The sequence below is a fragment of the Athene noctua genome, chromosome 1 (genome assembly GCF_965140245.1).
Source record: "Athene noctua chromosome 1, bAthNoc1.hap1.1, whole genome shotgun sequence".
Taxonomy (NCBI): domain Eukaryota; kingdom Metazoa; phylum Chordata; class Aves; order Strigiformes; family Strigidae; genus Athene; species Athene noctua.
This window is the reverse complement of record NC_134037.1, coordinates 244,034,576-244,053,870: the sequence shown is the minus strand read 5'-3', so window position 1 is coordinate 244,053,870 and position 19,295 is coordinate 244,034,576. Positions and strand designations below refer to the sequence as shown.

The following is a 19,295-nucleotide window of genomic DNA, read 5'->3' as shown; positions in this document are numbered from 1 at the left end:
GATTTATGCATATTTCTTATACTTTCAAAGAGACATAAAATTATCTGAAGACTTTTACAGCCTCTTCAAATCATAATTATTCTTCAAAATACAATTTGAGGCATGGAAAAACAAATTTTTAAACTGCATTGGAGCAAATGCATGTTTATTTACACATTCAGTTTGATTACCATGTATGTACACAGCTGAGTATGACTCTCTGCAATATAACCAGCATTAACAAATCAAGAACACAACTTCATATGTATTTTGCATGAGGACTTCTTCAGAGACCCAAAGGGCAATGTGACTACATCAAAACTGCAGGAGGAGCTCACTCCAGGATGTGTTCCATGCTTCCAGTTCCCAGATCATCACTTTTTACACTGCAATTCACTTTCTGCCTATGTACCTGCATTTCCTTCCAGGCAGGGAGTGCCAAAGGAGAGGGGGAGGGATGGTGCACACCTGAATCTTGTTCAGACCTGCAACCAGCACACAACTGGACCTGGAAGGGACACCAGGATTACGTACCTTTAAAGGTATCTGAAATCCCTAATGCCATGTAGTCCTGGCAAAGAGAGAGTCTACCAGAGCCATGTATGTGGTCAACCCAAAAATGACAGAGGAATCAAACAATAAACCCCAAAAAAACAACAACAAAAAAGCAAGCCTCTTGGACAAAGCATTGTTCACTCATTTTTAATTGCTCCTGCTATCCATATTTGTGACTATTTCTGCATTTTGCAGAGTATCAAAGGAGTAAGATAAAAGTGGTCACTTCAGAAAAACGTTAGAAAAGGTTTCATAAAGCCTTTGTGTTGTTTTTTTGTTGGGTGGGTTGGGTTTTTTTTTTAATGTAAACAAATGCCAAGAGAATCAAATCCAAACAATAAAAAAGTATACTGTGTTTTCTAATTAAAGACTAGTCCAAACAGGAATCTTGTCAGTAACACCACTGGATGGCAGGTCAGATCCTTTATCCTCCCTCATCAGTACATCTACAGAATCATGTGGGAGAAAGATTAAAAGCTAGGGTCATATCCAAACACAAAAGAAAGACAATAGATAACTTCTGAGAAGAAAATCATAACAAAAAACATGTATAAATGAAACGCACTTGTGAAGTTATCTGTTATCAGTCAATGAATACGGCTAACTTCACAATGAGATACGGAAGCACTTCAAGGGTGAGGCTACATACATGCATCCAAAAGTCAGACTTGTACAAGCACATTTCTTTATATAAAAGAAAATGCCTGAAATAACAGCCTACGGAACTTAAGGTTTTTGAAATATGGCACTAGTGAGCACAGAATCTGGACCGTTTCCCTGAAGAAGAGTAAAATCAACAAGCTTTTAAGTTTGGTGAAATCTGTCTTTAATCAGGAATCTGTTTGGTCATCTGCTATGGGAGTGCAGTTCTGCAACTGATGAAAACCAAAAAAAAGATGGAAATCAAGTATTCTGGAACATCCATAATGAAAAGGAAAAAAATGCAACAAAAGGACTCAGAAGCTGATTGAACCTAAACAAATTAAAGAACAACTGTTCTTTTCTCCTTAAATTCTCAATTTTTATAATAAATACAGAGCAATTAAGTATAAATATATAATAAGCTTTTCCATCATGCATGTTCTACAATTTAACATCAAATAATCCCAAACAAACAATCAAATTATTAACTTGTCAGAAGAACTGAGTCACCTCAATTTCATTTGTCAAGGATTCATTCAAGCGTGCTTGCTTAAGTTTTGCACTGTCTACAAATGAACATCACAATATGCCTAGGCAAAGAATCTGCTGATGAATTCTGGTTATTTTTATGATCTTGAATATATTTTAAAATTTCTGTTTAAAGCAGCATTAAAGAAATATAGAGTATAAAAGTGAAATTCAGAATACAAAAGTGGCCAAGGAGATAATCTGAAACAAGAAAGATGTACCCTCAATGGAAGAGGATCCACTCAGGGAATACTTAAGCAAACTGGATGTACATAAGCCGACAGACCCTGATGCAATGCACCCATGAGTGCTGAAGGAGCTAGTAGATGGCACTGCGAGGCAAATCACAGTAAACTTTCATCAATCACAGCCAATGGGAGAAGTGACAAAAGACTGGAGGAAAAGCAAATGTCACTTCTATCTTCAAGAAGGGCAAGAAGGAGAATCCAGGGAACTAGAGGCTAGTCAGTCTCACCTCAATCCCTACAAAAGTGGTGGAGCAGCTAATCCTGGAAACCATTTCCAGGCTCATCAACAACAACAACAACAACAAAAATAGTCATCGGGAACAGTCACTAAGGATAAGTCATACTTAACCAACTTGATATTCTTATGTGATGAAACAAATGACCTAGTAGATGAGGGGAGAGCCATGGGTATTGTCTACCTGGACTTCAGCAAGGTTTCTGACAGTGTCTCCTGTAAGGATCCTCACAGAGAAGCTGTGAGGTATGAGCTGGATGGTCAGAGAGTGAGGTGGTTTAAAATCTGTTTGAATGGCCAAGCTCAGAGGGAGCTGGAGTCCAGTAACTAGCAGTGTACCCCAGGGATCAATACGGGGTCCAGTCCTGTTTGACACAGAATCATAGACTGGTTTGGGTTCGAAGGAACCTCAAATATCATCTAGTTCCATCCCCCTGTCCCATGGGCAGGGACACCTTCCACTAGACCAGGTCGCTCAAAGCCCCGTCCAGCCTGGCCTTGAACACTGCCAGGGAGGGGGCAGCCTCAGCTGCTCTGGGCAACCTGTTCCAGTGTCTCATCACCTTGACAGGAAAGAATTTCTTCCCAATATCTAGTCTAAATCTACCCTCTTTCAGTTTGAAACCATTAGCCCTCATCCTATCACTACATTCCCTGATAAAGAGTCCCTCCCCATCTCTCCTGTAGGCCCCCTTTAAGTACTGGAAGGCCACTATAAGGTCTTCCCAGAGCCTTCTCTTCTCTAGGCTAAACAACCCCAACTCTCTCAGCCTTTCTTCATTAATGATCTGGATGATGGGACAGAGTTCACAAATATTAAGTCCTGCACCTGAAGAGGAACAACTCCAGGCACCAACATATGCTGGGGGCCACCCAGCAAGAAAGCAGCTTTGCAGAAAATGACCTGGGGGTCTCCGTGGACACCAAGCTGAACATCAGTCAGCAGTGGGCCCTTGCTGCAAAGAAGGGGAATGGCATCCTGGGCTGCATTAGGCACAGTATTGCCAGCAGGTCAAGGGAGGTGATCCTTCCCCTCGTCTTTGCACTGGTGAGGCCACACCTGGAATGCTGTGCTCAGTGCTGGCCCAGTACAAGAGAGACATGGAGTTACTGGAGAGAGTCTAACAAAGGGCTATGAAGATGATGAAGGGACTGGAGCACCTCTTCCACCAGAAAGGGCTGAAAGAGCTGGGACTGTTCAGCCTAGAGAAGAGACAGCTCAGGGCGACTGTACTCATGAATATAAATACCTGGAAGGAGGGTGCAAATGGGATAGAGCCAGGCTTTTTTCAGTGGTGCCCAGTGACAGGATCAGAGGCAATGGGTACAAACCAACACACAGGAGGTTCCCTCTGAATATCAGCAAACACTTTTTCCCTGTGATGGTGACCAAGCACTGGCACAGGTTGCCCCTAGAGGTTGTGGAGTCTCCCTCCTTGGAGATATTTAAAAGCCATCTGGATACGGTCCTGGGCAACCAGCTCTAGGGAGCCCTTCTTAAGCAGAGGAGTTGGACTACATGACCTCCAGAAGTCCCTTCCAACCTCAACTATTCTATGATTCTGTAATTTTGTGAAAACATCTTGAAAACTTCTTCCATTTTTTGTAAATCCTAGCCTGTTCCCTTATCACCAGTATCACTCATGCTGACACAGATGAGTTACTGCTATCTGGTTCTCCAACTACATGTGAACAAACACACCAAGCAGGTACACACCAGTTACTGACCTTAAAGTGACACACAGTTCCATTTAGTGGTTTATGGATTTACTGATTTAAATTAAATATATTTAAAACTGCATATCTTTGTACATAGATTTTTTTGGTCATATCATCAAATCCCATTATTCTACCACTAATGTCAAGTTCACTGCCCTGCAGTATGCACAACTATTCCTTAAACATAGCTTAGCTTGCTATCTTCTTCAAAGCCCAAGCTGCACTGCTATCCCCTCTTCATCATTCACCATTGGTCCTGACAACTCACCGATGTATCGTCTGCACTAAATGAATTAAGGACTATAAACATGAGGACTATGAATACTGAAATACTTAAAACATCTAATTACTGCATTACAAAAGTTAAACTTGTTGGTGTGCTTACACTGTACCTTGCCAGACTTCATCATCTTTGGATTTCCTTTAAACTTAAAATAAACTTGGAATTTCCTGGACTAAGATGCCACTTTTTCAGAAGCAACATTTATCTAAAATACCTGATGCATACTCTCAGCCCCAGTTGTACCACGTTCCAGTGTTCACTCACATGCAAGGGGGAAAGCCAGCTGTACTTCCACAGATTTTATATAAGCCCATCCACAGATGAATTTTGCACAATTCATTCAAATAATACTTCATTCAAGGAAGCACACTGCCAGCAACTTCAACACAGCCTCTAGGACATTCCAGGAAGATTCCATGCTCAGTAAAATTAAAAATACATCCCAGAAATAGAAGAGATAAGCAAAACTAGCATTTAAAAACATTCTTCCTTTCTCTACCATATGACTTAGAATATAATAATTGGATTTACTTGTAAAGATACACATTCATGTCTTGCAACTACTTAATCCACAAATTTGGGCTACAGTTTTTTGAAGTTACAAACACAGATTCTTCAAGAACAGTAAAGGAAGGCAAGTTTGCAAAGTCATGCTGAATGAAAAGCAACCCCGTAGATCAGAAATATAGACTATTCTAGAAATCTAGAGAATAATATATAAGTCTAAGGAGACCAGAGGTCATGGCCTCAAATATAAACAGATAGGTCAAAGAACTGAAGTGTTCCAGTTATGAAATTGTGCCAATTTCATGGTGAAATACAGATCCATTGCCACTGTCTTCTTTATCTGTAGAAAAAAACCCCTCACAATTTCCAGTATACCAAACCAGAGTGAACAGAGGCCAATTAATTAATATTCATCTTAATATTAAGAATTTCAGAGCAACTTGAAAGATGTCCCATTAGATGAAGTACTTACCAAGGGCTCATATCAGGAACAGCTACACTAATGCAAAAATGTTTGGTTTGAATACTGCAACATTACAGAGGAAAGTCTTTATCCTGATTTGAGATAAAGTCAGCAGTTTCTCAAACTTGTTTAATTCTCCTGAGTAATTAAACATTATTTTTTTAATATATGAAGTATGGTATTTTTGCTATCACTATGAATGATTTTTAAAAGTTGTTTTCCAAATTCAAAAGGCAAATATGGTATTGTGAGGAATAATGAACTTTATTACAGTCTTTGGACTTCCAGTGTTCTTTATTAGAGTCTTCGGAATTCTATTGCATGAGAATAGATACTCAAAGTACTGATATAACCAAAGTTATTTTTATGATGCTAAAATTACAAGGCCAAACAAGTTCAAATCCTTCTATACAGAATAACTTGATTTACATACAAGGAATTCATAATAAAAGTTACTCATTTTTTGTATCCAAAAATGGTGTCATCTGTCTTCCTTCAAGAATGAGATACTCTTGTTCTGAATTCTTTAGACAGCCTTGTAATACAACCCTTTCAAACGCTTCACCCCAACTGTGTGTGTTTTTATTCTGTATATCACAAGGAGTTCCACTGACCATGACAAAGTTGATAACCAGTCCACTTAACTAAATAAATTAACAAGTTTCTTTCATAAATCCAATGAAAATCATAACTAAAAAGACCAAATTGTAAAATGCAGTTAAATAATTTCCTCCCTAAGCAAGGAAATGAAACAGTTCTAATTTTCTTCTACCTTGAACCATAAGTATGGGCTCTTTTCCACCGCCGTGTGCCAGCATCTCTCTACGATAACGCTCACCCATTGCCCTGGAGAAACACAGATGTTAGAGCCATCTGCAAATGCAACCTGTTCAGCTTTCAGTCAGATTTGCTTCTAGGATCTTGACATAACTCAGAGAAAGAGATCAAATGAAATTTTCCACCCTGAAACAATGACTACCTTGATTCCACACTGACTCCTCAAATTCAAATTATATTTAAAATTGTACTATGGGTAACTGAACTAGACATATTTTATACATATGAATATGTGTGGGTGTTTATAAAAGTTAATTTGTGTACAACATTTCAGCCTTCATTGCTCCAAGTGGAATTGCTGTTACAATGCTCTGAACATTCAGCTAAGGTATAAGAATACTTACAATTTGTGATCTCACAATTTACTTTTTAATTTCACAAAGCAAAGTAAGTAGGATAGCTATACTTAGCTTTGAAGTTGGTGACATGAAGCCTGAATACCCACAGTTGCTCTGATTTCAATAGAAAATTACAATTAATTAGCTATCTATGAAAATCAAGCTCTCTAATTACATCTAAATATGGATTTCAGTGCCTCCCAATTGGCACACCTGTATTTTAAAACACCAACATGAATTTTTTTGCACCAATGAACATGTCCCAAAGTACACTTCATACTTGTGGTTATTTCCTGTTTTGTAATCCTCTTAAAAACTGAAAAAAAGGCTTAAAAACTAATTGTCACTAAAAAAGGCCATTAACCTATATGGCCTCATTTGTTTCATGTTTTCCAGAAGCAAGTAGCATGACACTTCTTTCTACTTAATATTTTCTCTGGTCTTACCTATCAAACGGGTCCTGAGCAAAACACTGTTTCCACACCATGGAGGCAACAGCCCTAGACATGAGGTAGGAGTAATATTTGGCACCATACCCCACAAGATGACTGAATCGCAGCTGCCAAGCCTGTAAGGAGAAAGCAAACAAAAACCACAAGTGATCTTTTAAATCCTTTAAATTGTTTGGCATTTTTTGAAGTATGATGGAAGAAATCTGGTATTATTAATAACAAACAGTTTAAAAAAATAGAAAAAAATAAAAATCCAATCACCATCAAAAATTGAAGAATGAACACATCCTTTATTATATGAAGCATTTTTCAAACTAAATACTGTATATCCAATATACTGATCATCAGAATTGAAACTATACATTAAACAGGGTCAGAAGGAAAGAAAACCAAGCAGAAAAAAAAAAATGTATTCATATTTGATAATAGCCATGTTGTTCTGCAGGTCCTGAAAAAACCCCACAATTACCTTATTAAAAGTAACACCCCATTTTATCATTTTCCATGTGGTTAAGTGCAGTGTCATACCTGGAAAAGTTCAGTTTATAAACTCCTGCCGAAAACAAATTGATAATAGGGACTTGCATTTAATACTATAAAAAAAAAATAGCTTACCGTACGCCAAAAAACTCAAGAGGTAGACAAATTACATCCACATGCAATGTCATTGTTCATAGATTTGTTTGCACATTTTTAAATGCATATATATAGCACACTATCATCCATAATTACATTGTTATTCGTTTATGTATTGTTACTTGGCTTATGACTCATTCCAGTGATGACAGGCTCCTTTTTTAATGCTGTTTGATGTTGACTGTTTACTTATGTTTTCTTTCCAGAGAAAATCGGAAGTATCAGCCGTACTTTCACAGAATTTTTTTTTTTCCCCTGACTGTAAGAGAGTCATGTAAATTGGGAGAGACCTCCAGAGGTCATCTGGTCCAACCTGTGCTCAAAGCAGAGCCAACTCTGATGACGTTTCTCAGGGCTCTGTCTAAAGTCTCAGCATCTCCAAGGATGAAGATTTCATCACCTCTCTGGTACAATGTGTAAAGGCAAGCAGATCCAAGCTGAAAAGACATTGTTTATCAACAGATTTTTGTATATATTTTTGACTTGAAGATGGATAAATGTATATAAGAAGGTGTGAGAAACTTAGTCTGCCCTTTTGGCTCTCTGAGGAAACCAAAGAAGAGACAAGTCCTGTATCTTATTTGTCCTCCTATCCAAAGTTGACGCTCTTAACATTCTTTTAATATGACTCTTGTCAAGATTTTTGAAGGTACTATAGAAAACAGAGCTTTAAAGAGGAACGAGAAGATAAACAATAAAGTAGCATAACAGATGTTTTAAATTTAAATCAATGGGATGTCAGATGCTTGTTGTTATCCTAGAGTCTATGGCTGAAATTCTGAGGCAGCCAAACAGAAAAGCGGCATTAGCAATTTTCCAGAACTATTTGACTGCGATTCTTTATCACACTAAGTAACAATATCCTGATTTTTAACAGCTGAAATAAACTGTTTCTTCATTCAAGAAAGTGCTGATCATCATCTTATTCTCCATTAGCCAAGTCAAAGATGTACGTGTATGTTAAAAAAAAATTACCAACTGAGAGGGTCAAAAAAGAAAGTATTGGCTTTTAATCTGTCTTTTTACCTTAAAAGAGGTAGAAAACAGTGGCCTATAATCTAAATCACTGTAAACAGCTGATGAAAAACAAAGTTGTTAGCTCCCTTTTCTGAGCAACACCTACAAATAAAGTTCTCAAAGTTAGCCATAATTCAGCCATTCAAAATATATTTTTAACAAGATAGTCATCTTCACCCTAAGACAGGTGTCACAGAGAGATGGAATTTGCCATGGGTGAGCAATCTAGCCTCTACTGGTAGCCTACACAACTAGCCTGAAGTAGGAGAAGCAAAGTTAGAAGAGATAAAAAATTTCTCCAGTCCTCAATTTTCCTGTGGGTCTTGATCAATGATGCAAATTCTTAAGAACTATTAACTTTTTTTTTTCCTTTTGTTTAGAATAAACACCAACTGTACTGTATCTCATTGTAATGCAAGTTCATAAAACCATTAAACTTGGATACAGACTCTCCAGTTTGCTCTGAGAAGTATTGCGGTTGCCATGTTTATACTTTATAGCTACAGTTTTTTGAACTAGTCCCTTAATTATAACCATAATCACTAAACTAAAAGCACATTTTGAAACAGATTAGAGAGCCTACATTTTTAGAAGACTGAGCATGAAAACATGTTACTTTTTATTTTATTGTATAGTAAATTTTCAAAGTTAGGATTAAAAGTTTCAACTTTAAAGCAGAATTCTCTCAGGAATGTGGAAAGTTTTACTGATTTATTGGTTTCACATACTCAGAAATTTAAACAAATTTCCAAATAGATAATTTCAGTGAAAAACCCAAGTTTCTTTTTCTGCTACAAAAAAAAATAATTTCTATGAGCTTGACATAGGGAAGAATGTTTCTACCTCTCCCATCAGAAAGGAATTATATTAATGCATCATATAAACTGTAACTAAAAGAGTATGTCTTCCTCAAGAGCTCAGATTATATTGTTCACATCAAATGGTCTTGCATTTAATGGTCTGCACCTAAAACAGCTCATCTGCACATCCAGGATGATCAACTATTCCATTCACCAGGTTTGTTGAAACTATCACAAGTAAACAAGGAGAAAAGAACATCTCAGCAACCTGTCGAAAGCCAAAAGCTTGTTTGAGAGTCTGAACCTAAAACAGGCCTCAGTACCCTCTGTTCAAATACAAGACATTTTGTTTGACCTTGTTTTTGCTAATATACTTAAGTAAGAAATGTCACATCGCTTCCTTTCAAAAGGGAAAAGGAAAGGATATAGAAGGACCAAGGAAAGACACAGCTCATCTCTCTCCCTGCATTTGAGGAGGCTTTTAAAAAAGATAGCTCAAGTTACCTAAGATGACTACCATCCTCAAAGGCATACTGCAACAAAGATTGGTTTCCTATTGAAAACAGGAATCAAGGAAATCTGATTATAAACACTGCTATTCCCTAGTGAAGTCTGAAGCCTATATTCTTTTTTTTTTTTTTTCAACCAGTACAGATTTTCCTCACTCTAGAGTACAAATAAATCTAGCATGTCACCATTGCCTGTCACTACTTTTTTCTCAGCCCTCACACAAAGTTTCTGGTCAAGAACTCCCAATCTTCAATATTTCACCACTGCCCAGTACCTATTACATTGCTCAAGTACATTTTCTGACTCTATGCTGTTGCAGCAATTAGCTTTCCACAACTGGACTTAGCTACCTGTAAACAAATATTTAAATATTTAAACACATCCCCTACCATAATTCACAAGGAGCTACCTGCCTGCATTAAAAAACTCTTCCTAGTTTGTACAGATGAGATTACAATCTAGGCAATAAAATGTTCAAAAAGCCGAAGAATATATAGGCTAATACTCCTTTAAAAAATTCTATGATCAAGAAAAATAAACATGCCATTGTAAATGTATTTAAAACTAAATGGTTCACCTTTTCGCATAAAACTCCATTTTAATAAAATTGGCCATAGATGGAAAATTACTTGATTTCTTGTGCTATTTCCAATGCTGAATGATTTCCCCATATTTAAAAAAAAAAAAAAGACATATCAATTTCCCTTTTGGAAAGGGTAAAGGCTAGACATGTAGAACTAGGGCACTCTCCTTATTAAATGTTGTATTTTTGGTAAGCAGCTGGGAAGTTAATGAAGGCTCTGAGTAATCGCCTACTTCAAAAAGTTCCATGAACCCATTCCAGGAGTTTATAAAACAGTGCATTTTACAGCATAGCCCATGGGTTATGATAATATGCCATCCACAGGTCATGTTCATGCCTGCTTTTTATCCAACAGAACAAACTGAAATAAAGGTGTGAGACTGATCCGCTGCTGTTAATAAAAGGGCCTTTTCCCCACCAGCATTATCAATCTTCTCTTACAACCATTTCTGAAATATTTCCAGAATTCCACATGCAATGGCTTTCCATCCCATCGTGTAACAAAAATATCTCAATGATACTTCTATATTCTTACACCTGATGAGGAAATTTTTTACGAAGTCCTTGTAGGATACATTCTTAGGGTAAGTTTCAGTTCATTTAGCTACCTTAACTAGGTTTCTTGCCCAAACTAGTCACATAGGCTTCCTTTGTAGTCAGAGGACAGAAGTATTTATCCTGTTAACTTTGGAGGATAGGACTACTGCTCTAGGAGAAATCTGCATTATTTACTACAACTTCTATCTTCTATTTAAAAGTTAAGCCACTTCATTGATTTTAACAATATGGTAAAACTTAACTAAACTGTTTTGAAGACTACATAAACAAATACAGGATTCAATTATTTAAATTCTAAATTTAGAACTGTTAAGATTATCACAAAAATAATCTGATATAAAAATTTAGATGTGATTCTAAAAAGACAAAACCAAAAGAAATGAAGTACAGTTAGCTTAATGCATATAACCTAGCTTTTGTTTGAGTGTGGGTAATCATTGTTCTATGGAGCTCTACGAATTACGTGGAATCAGTGCTACAAAATCTACTAGATCTTTTGGAAAGCAAAAAAAAAAAAAGAACCTACAGAAATTCTTGACTATTGCTTGGAATTTTCAAAATGCTCTTTCAACAGTTTCTGCAGTGACTTCAGCTACGCCAAAGTATATTTGAGCCCATTTTGCTTTGCATCTTAAGACAAAAAAACACAAGTGAGAACCTGAAAAGACCCAACACTAAATTAAGAAAAGTATTTTCGTCATTTAAGTCTTCTAATTACAAAATGTGTGCTACAGCAATTACATCAGTGAGCAACTTGTTGAATAGTTTCCACGAGGAACAACATTTGATGCAGATTGTATTTGGTGCCCTCCCCCTTCTTAATTAAATTCTTATTTGGCAGGAAACCCAATAGAGGAGCAGCCAACTTATCTCCTTCAGGGGCTACTGGGTGGAGAACCCTGGGTCTGGCACTAATTTGATATTATTGCTCCTAATGCCCTTGAATTTAGCTATCAGCATGGGTGGAAAACTCCTGAGTCACGAAGAAGCTCCAGGCTCTGGGAACTTTGGAGCCAGAAAAGAACAGTGATTAGCATGGAAATTGGTACAGGCTATTTCCCTCTGCTGAGACCAGTGTTTATCAGGGCTAGTGGAAATCCAGGACAACACTGCTCTGGCATGCAAACAAACACACTGAAAGTTAGCACAGGCAATGTTTTCTTGGCACTGTGTTAGCCACATACAGCAGGAGCTGGAGGTGGAATGTAAAGAGCTGCAGGTTACAGGTCAAGAACTAGAACGCCCCTTTTCAGCACAGAAAAATGGTGAATTTACTGTGGGGTGCAGATGGGAGGGATGTTCCACATTCAGCTTAGCAAGTTTCCCATTCCAGCTGCACAGGCATCATTTTAACATATCAGAGAGAAAAAGTGCTTTTAGCAAAAGAAAAAAAAAAGAAGTACTATCTGATGACCAGGAGATCTGGTCTTACTTTTTCCCTTTGACTCAACTTTGCATTTTCATGCTCCTCACACCCATATTCTGTCCCAGATCACTTTTCTCAAAATTCAGGGAAGATACTCAAAAGATTTCACAGCACATAACTGCAACAACATCCAGTCATCACATACAGAAAATTTCAGTCTCATTCATTCGTTACAGTGACTCCCAGAATTAGTGTACTAATCTACCTGCATTAAATGTCCTTCTCTGGACCTCTTCTATGCTCCCTTTCCCAAATTAACTGAGCCTGCAGTCAGACAAGCTGAGAAGCTTCCTGGTAAGGCTTCTCTTCTTTTCTTGCCCCTGCACAGTAATGGGAGGGAGCAGCCCAGAACTGCTAGCAGAAGCCTGGATTGTGGCTGCCAGGCTCCAAAGTTTAAGCTCTGCCATCGGGCGCGCTTATTTTGGGGAGGCCAAATTGTCACATAGCAGAATTTATTCTGTTTAAACTGCTCATTCTCATTATGAAACAAGAAAAGGATTTTCACATATGCTTTGCATCTTAAAGAATTAACTCTTTTGCTCTGAAACACATCACAATTTTTTTCCTTATTGTATTAGTTTGTTACATAAGTTTACAACATGCTTTGCAGATGTCTTCAATTCATTCTCAGTTGAAGAAACAGTTTAAGGAGTTTTGGAGTGCAGAGTTTGCAAGTGTTTGTGCCAGTAGCTACCTCTGGGGAAAAGCTAGGGCACTCACTGACTGGCAGTAACAACTCTCTCCATAGGTATGCAGCAGCTTGCTCGGTCAACTGACTTTCTGTATTTTTGGCCTGAGCCCATCTAAGTTTTATAGAATTACATCATCATCATTCTGGAGTTTCACAATAATAAAAAAATCCAATAAAGAGCTTTAAAGCCACTTCCTTTGCTGCAGTTTCTAATCTTGTTTAGAATAACAGAAAGCTAATTTCAAGAAACCACATCTTGTGCTGCGCCCCCAACTTGCACAATGTCAATACTCTTCAGTTTTTCAGTGTCATGCATTTCTGTGTTAGGAGTGGGAGAGGGCACAACGTAAACCAACCCAGAGACATAGCTGACATTTTAGAAAGCAAGTCAAGCAAGAGATTAAGATTTCAATTTATAACACTTCTGTGTTTTTAGTATAAAATGATAAATAAATCTAACAAGGCTGGGAATGTAAATATTTTTGCAGTTGTTTACACTAGGGAAGAGGAAAGGAATTTAACATGCAATTAACCACTTAGGTGATTCTAGATATATACCATATGGTCTTTGAATTACTTAAAGAAAAATATTTCATTTTTATTTATAAACTGTTAATGCATTTGAGCTGCTTACAGCAAAATCATGTAAAATTATTTACTCTTCAGCCTCTTCTCTCCTCCCCACAAAGGGACTGGTGGCAGTGGGACACGGGAGATAACAAAGAATACTGACATCAAAAAGCTGTATGTATAATCTGCGTTGCTCCACAATATTTAAAACTTGCATTAAGAGACATAGAGATACAAAAATTGATTCTATATTGTGTCCTTTGATTGACCTTATTTGGACAAGCTGAGAGACAGTGTTACTTGTAAACATTATAATTAGTGTTTAAAGTATAAGAAATATACAATCAGATAATTTCCAAATAAGTCCTTTGTGTGTAACAAGTAACTCTATACACATATACATGCAACACACACCCCCATTCTATTACCAAATTAATGATTTCTATTACTGCCTAAGCTTTAAAGATAGATATGCCCAAGATGACTAGAAGCAGATCATCATGGTTTCCTTTGGGTACAGACTCACACTGAAGCCCAAGATTTTTATTCTACTTTACCAATTAAACCAAATTTTAAGTATTGACCTACTACTTTCAAACAAACATGGTTAATGCTGCTTAAGATAGGTCTTACAAAAACAATAAATATTTTAAGCAATGTTTTAATGGCAAAATATCTTTGCCAGTGCAATTCATGTAAATAATCTGTACCTACACTGGAAGATTAAATAACTACTATTTTACAGTAATGCTTATTTACTATCTTTTGCCAGAGCCATTCCAGACAGGGATTTGGGTGATCTTGATTCTAATGCTGAATCTGTCACAAACTGAATATGAACTTGAAGAAACTAGGATTTTCCCCCCCCTCCCCTCTGTCTAACTACCACCTCCTGTTAAATGAGGGTGATAATCTGTTCTCTCTCCTTCTCTTCTGTTTTGACTGCAAGCTTTTCATATAAAGGACAATCTCCCACTACATTTGAAAATCATTTCATCTCAGGCCCTCTAGCTTGTGTTTATGGCAATGATATATTCAGTTATATCTATGACTATCAAATATAGCTCTAGTACTGCAAGGAGGGGGGGAAGGGGGGAGCATGAGCTGTGAGAACAGAATTATATAAAACTAAACAAAGCAATCTGTGTTTATATATATATATATATAAAAGATATATCTAAAGCACATACAGCTATTTCAAAATGTTACCAGGAGATATACGCAACTACTTCCTGCACGGTTTCTTAAAATGCTCTACTACATGGTAAATACTATCACTAAAGTATGTTTGTGTTTCATGGATCTAACACTTGCAGAAAGAATTTCCTTAAAAGTGCTTCATATCTTATGATATCTAAACACTCTGCTGCTGTAGATAGTTGCCCAGTGAATAGTGTCATATTACCACCGGAAAACAAATCTTCACAGTATTTGCTATCAGCATTTTCTTTATCATAAAATGAACTCAACTCCAGAAAGACAGAAACCTAAACAAACCCTGAAAGGTGACTTTAAGAGCTTTTGAAAGTCCCAGCATCTACTTTAATACTGACCTCAGCAGAGCACAAATCTTTTTGAAATGGCTTTTAGCTATTAATTATTTATAGAACTATTACTTCCCCAGAGTTCACTATACACTCCTTTATTAATCTTTTCCTCAGATCCAGACTGTTCATTCAACTTCATTTTATGGTATACTTTTAAGAAGGTTCATATGAAAACTAATCCAGGGATTTGCACTTTGTGTAAACAACTTTGGTTTCCAACATGGCAATGTAAAAAAATTACTTTGAAGAGGTTACACAAACTTCAAGAGGTTGAGTAATGGCATATGACTTCATCCCTCTTCAAAACACTCCAAAAAGTGGAATATGAGCAACATCAGTGCCTCTTCAAGTAACTGAAGAGAGGGAAAAAGTGGAAAAGCCATCTTCTATGAAGGCGCTCTGACTTTACTGTGAAATGTATGTCCCTGTGATCTACAACAGTGGTTTATTTAAAACTCCCTATAAGGGAGATCCTAGACCTACCGGGTATCTGCTTTCCTCTTCAACAAATAAGGGAAAAAGACTGACAAGAGTTTAAAAGATTAGGTACTAACCATAATCACATTGCTGTAAATTAAACCATTTTTTCCCCTCCTACTATCTGCTCACTTGTAAGAAACAAATGACCGCAGTCTCATTTCCAATTTTTTTTCCATAAAGGTTTTCAATACCAGAACATACTCATGTGTGCCCACATAATTTTCTCTCTGATAGAGAAATAAACTCAATTTCCTCAACTTTCCTCACAGGTCATGCTTTCAAACCTATTATCTTGCCAAAACCACTTCCTTGTATTTCTTCCAGTTTTTCTACATCTTTTTAAAAGGTGTACCTACAAGAGGCCACAACAGTACCCACTGCTAAGTCTCCTACACCAAATACTAAAATATGCAAAAGAAACCACATAAGATTTTCTTTAACAGCATCCCATGAATAAAAACACGCTCTATTGGCATTTATTGTTCTTTGAATACTTACTTATTAATTGCTCTCCTAATTTAAACTAGAATAGGATAGACTATTTTAGTTGGAAGGGACCTACAAGGATCATCTAGTCCAACTGCCTGACCACTCCAGGGCTGAACAAAAGTTAAAGCATGTTATTAAGGGCAATGTCCAAATGCCTCTTAAACACTGACAGGCTTGGGGCATCAACCACCCCTCTAAGAAGCCTGTTCCAGTGTTTGACCACTCTCTCGGTAAAGAAATGCTTCATAATATCCAGTTTAAACATTCCCCGACACAGCTTTGAATCATTCCCATGTGTCCTGTCACCAGATACCAGGGAGAAGAGATCAGCACCTCCCTCTTCCACTCCTCAGGAAGTTGTAGAGAACAGTGAGGTTGCCCCTCAGTCTCCTTGTCTCCAAACTAGACAAGCCCAGAGTTCTCAGCCACTCCTCATAGCACATTCCTTCCAGCCCTTCCACCAGCTTTGTTGCCCTCCTCTGGACACATTTGCGTACCTTTGCATCTTTCTTAAATTGTGGGGCCCAGAACTGCCCAAGGTACTCGAGGTGAGGCTGCACCAAGGCTGAATACAGCGGGATCATCACCCCTTTTGGCTGGCTGGTTATGCTGTGTTTGCTGCACCCCAGGATGTGGTTTGCCCCTCTTGGCTGCCAAGGCACACTGCTGACTCCTGCTGACCCTGCTGTCCACCAGCAGCCCCAGATCCCTTTCGGCAGGGCTGCTCTCCAGCCCCTCCTCCCAATTCATACTTGTGCCCAGCTTTACTCCATTCTAGGTGCAGAATCCTGCATTTGGACTTCCTAAATTTCATTCTGTTAATCACAGTCTGATGCTCCAATCTATCTAGATCCCTCTGCAAGGCCTCCTGTCTCTCAAAGAGAGTCAACAGCACCTCCCAGTTTGGGATCATCAGCAAACTTGCTATTGGTGCATTCACCTCTGCATCCAGATCATGGATCAATATATTGAACAGGACTGGCCCTAGAATTGAGCCCTGAGGAACACTGCTGATAACCAGTTGCAGCCAGGTGTAGCCCCATTCCGTGCACCCCTTTGAGCTCTGTCCTTCAGCCAGTTCTTCACTCAGTGCATCATAAACCTGCTCATCCCACAGTTGGGCAACTTGTCTAGAAGGATGCTGTGAGGGACAGTATCAAGAGCCTTACTAAAATCCAGAAAAACTACATCTACCACCTTCCCTTCATCCACTGGGCAGGTGACTTTATCATAGAAGGATGTCACATTAGATAAACAGTTCCCTTTGTGAATTGACAGTGACTGTGCCTGATGATTGCATTATTCTTTAGACACCTTTCAATAGTACCCAGTATAACCTTCTCCATAATTTTTCCAGGAACTGAGGTTAGACTAACAGGTCTGTAGTTTCTCTTCCCTTATGCCCTTTTTGTAAACTGGAATAACACTGGCTAGCTCCCAGTCACCAGAGAGCTCCCCAGAGTCCCAAGACTGGATAGATGATCGAGAGGGGTCCCACCATAACATCCACTATCTCCTTCTAGTACTCTGGGATGAATCCCATCAGGCGCCATGGACTTGTGAACATTCAGCTGATACAGCTGGTCCCTTACAATTTCAGTGTCCGCAAATGGAAAGGCGCTGTTCCCACACACGTGGCCCTCCAACTCGGGGGACTGGGCATCCCGAGCTCTATCAGTGTTATTGAAGACTGAGACAGAACCAAAAAACTACTGAATGCTTTTGCTTTTTCTTTATCCCTATTAATTAGGTGATCATCTTCACCAAGTATTGGTCCAATGTTTTCTTTAGACCTCCTTTGCTAATAACATACTTTAAAAAGCCCTTCTTGTTAACTGAAACAGCGGCCAGTTTCAACTCTAATTGCGCTTTGGCATTTTGTGTCTTCTCCCTGATTAAACAAACCACAGTTCTGCACTCTTCCTGTGAAGCCTGACCTTGCTTCCAGACATCATACAGTTTCTTTTTCCTCCTGAGCTCCACAAGAGTCTTCTGCCTCGCTTGCTTGACTTACAACAGTGATCCAACTACTTTGGATCCAAATTCTCTGGATCATTTAAATTCTGTTTTTCATTATTTCTGCAATCTCTGTCAACTGAAGGAGTTTCTATAAATATTATAAATAATTTCTCATCCAAATCATTAACAAAAACACAGAACTGCAGTAATTCCTGGACCAACCTCTGGTGACTTCCACTTAAAAAGTCCCTGTCTGAAACTAAATTTTCACCTGCTCTTTCAGCATGTTTTCTACATGTTACCTCAGGCATAACTCCACAGTTTGCTTGTAGAATTACCTTTTGCAAGTGTCAGAAAAGTTGCGAAGTCTAGAGTTATGCTATCAACTCCTTTCTATTCCCAACAGTTCCCAAGTTCTCCTCCCTTCATAAGAGTAGTTATCATAGTAGCACTACCACATTTTCCTGAGTTTGAGAGGGATAATTCCTACAGGTCAGTGACGGCTTTGACAAACTTAAATATTCTGACAACCTGACTACATCTAATCTAATTATTCTCTCTCTTTCATTCCTTAATCTCAGTTGTGTTTCTATCCATCTCAAACATTACATGCATTGCTTACCTGATCAAAATTCACTGCTTTTTTAGAAAACACTGAGGCAAAGGCATGGAATATTTCTGCTTTCTCTGACATTTGTTGTTCTGTCCCCCACTCTCTTCTTACTTCTTCAGTAGTTATGGAACTTTATTACCTTCACTACTTCTGTTTTGCAGCTCAGCATTTTTGGCCTTTTTTTTTTTTTTTTTCCCCAGAATTCTTGTATTCTTTCAGTAATTATTTTAGTCATATCATGATTTCTATTTTTTTATGATCTTAATAAGGTCTTTAAAGGGCTTGGTCCCTTATTACCAAATCTTTTTTGCATCAGGATAGTTTGCGTCTTTGGTTCAGTTTCTCTGATAATTACATGGTGTCTTTTGAATCATCATACTTAGCTGTTTTCCAGGTCCAGCAAATATCTAGCAGCCTTCCTCTTTCTGATGCACTGTTTTTAACCATTATTGATGTTTTGGGGTTTTAAGCTGCTCGAAACTTCCACAATTTTACTTCTGGCTCATTAGAGCTTATTGTGTCTTCTGTTTTCCACACATTTATATGGCTTCTACTTTTCTAATAACCTCCTTTTCTCAGATATTCAAATATACAGTTCTTTTCAGCATATTATTGATTAGCACCATAAAT

The 19,295-nt window shown here is 37.9% G+C and overlaps 1 protein-coding gene across 3 annotated transcripts in view; it reads right to left on the bottom strand.

Annotated features, from left to right (window-relative positions):
- MIPEP (mitochondrial intermediate peptidase) overlaps positions 1-19,295 on the bottom strand; it is a 79,527-nt gene that overhangs the window by 3,585 nt on the left and 56,647 nt on the right. For all 3 annotated transcript variants that reach the window (XM_074915405.1, XM_074915414.1, XM_074915423.1), the window contains 2 exons: positions 6,781-6,902; positions 5,932-6,005 (listed from right to left, as the gene is read on the bottom strand). In XM_074915405.1, the coding sequence (XP_074771506.1) occupies positions 5,932-6,005; positions 6,781-6,902 (196 nt within the window). The remainder of the gene's footprint in view (positions 1-5,931; positions 6,006-6,780; positions 6,903-19,295) is intronic.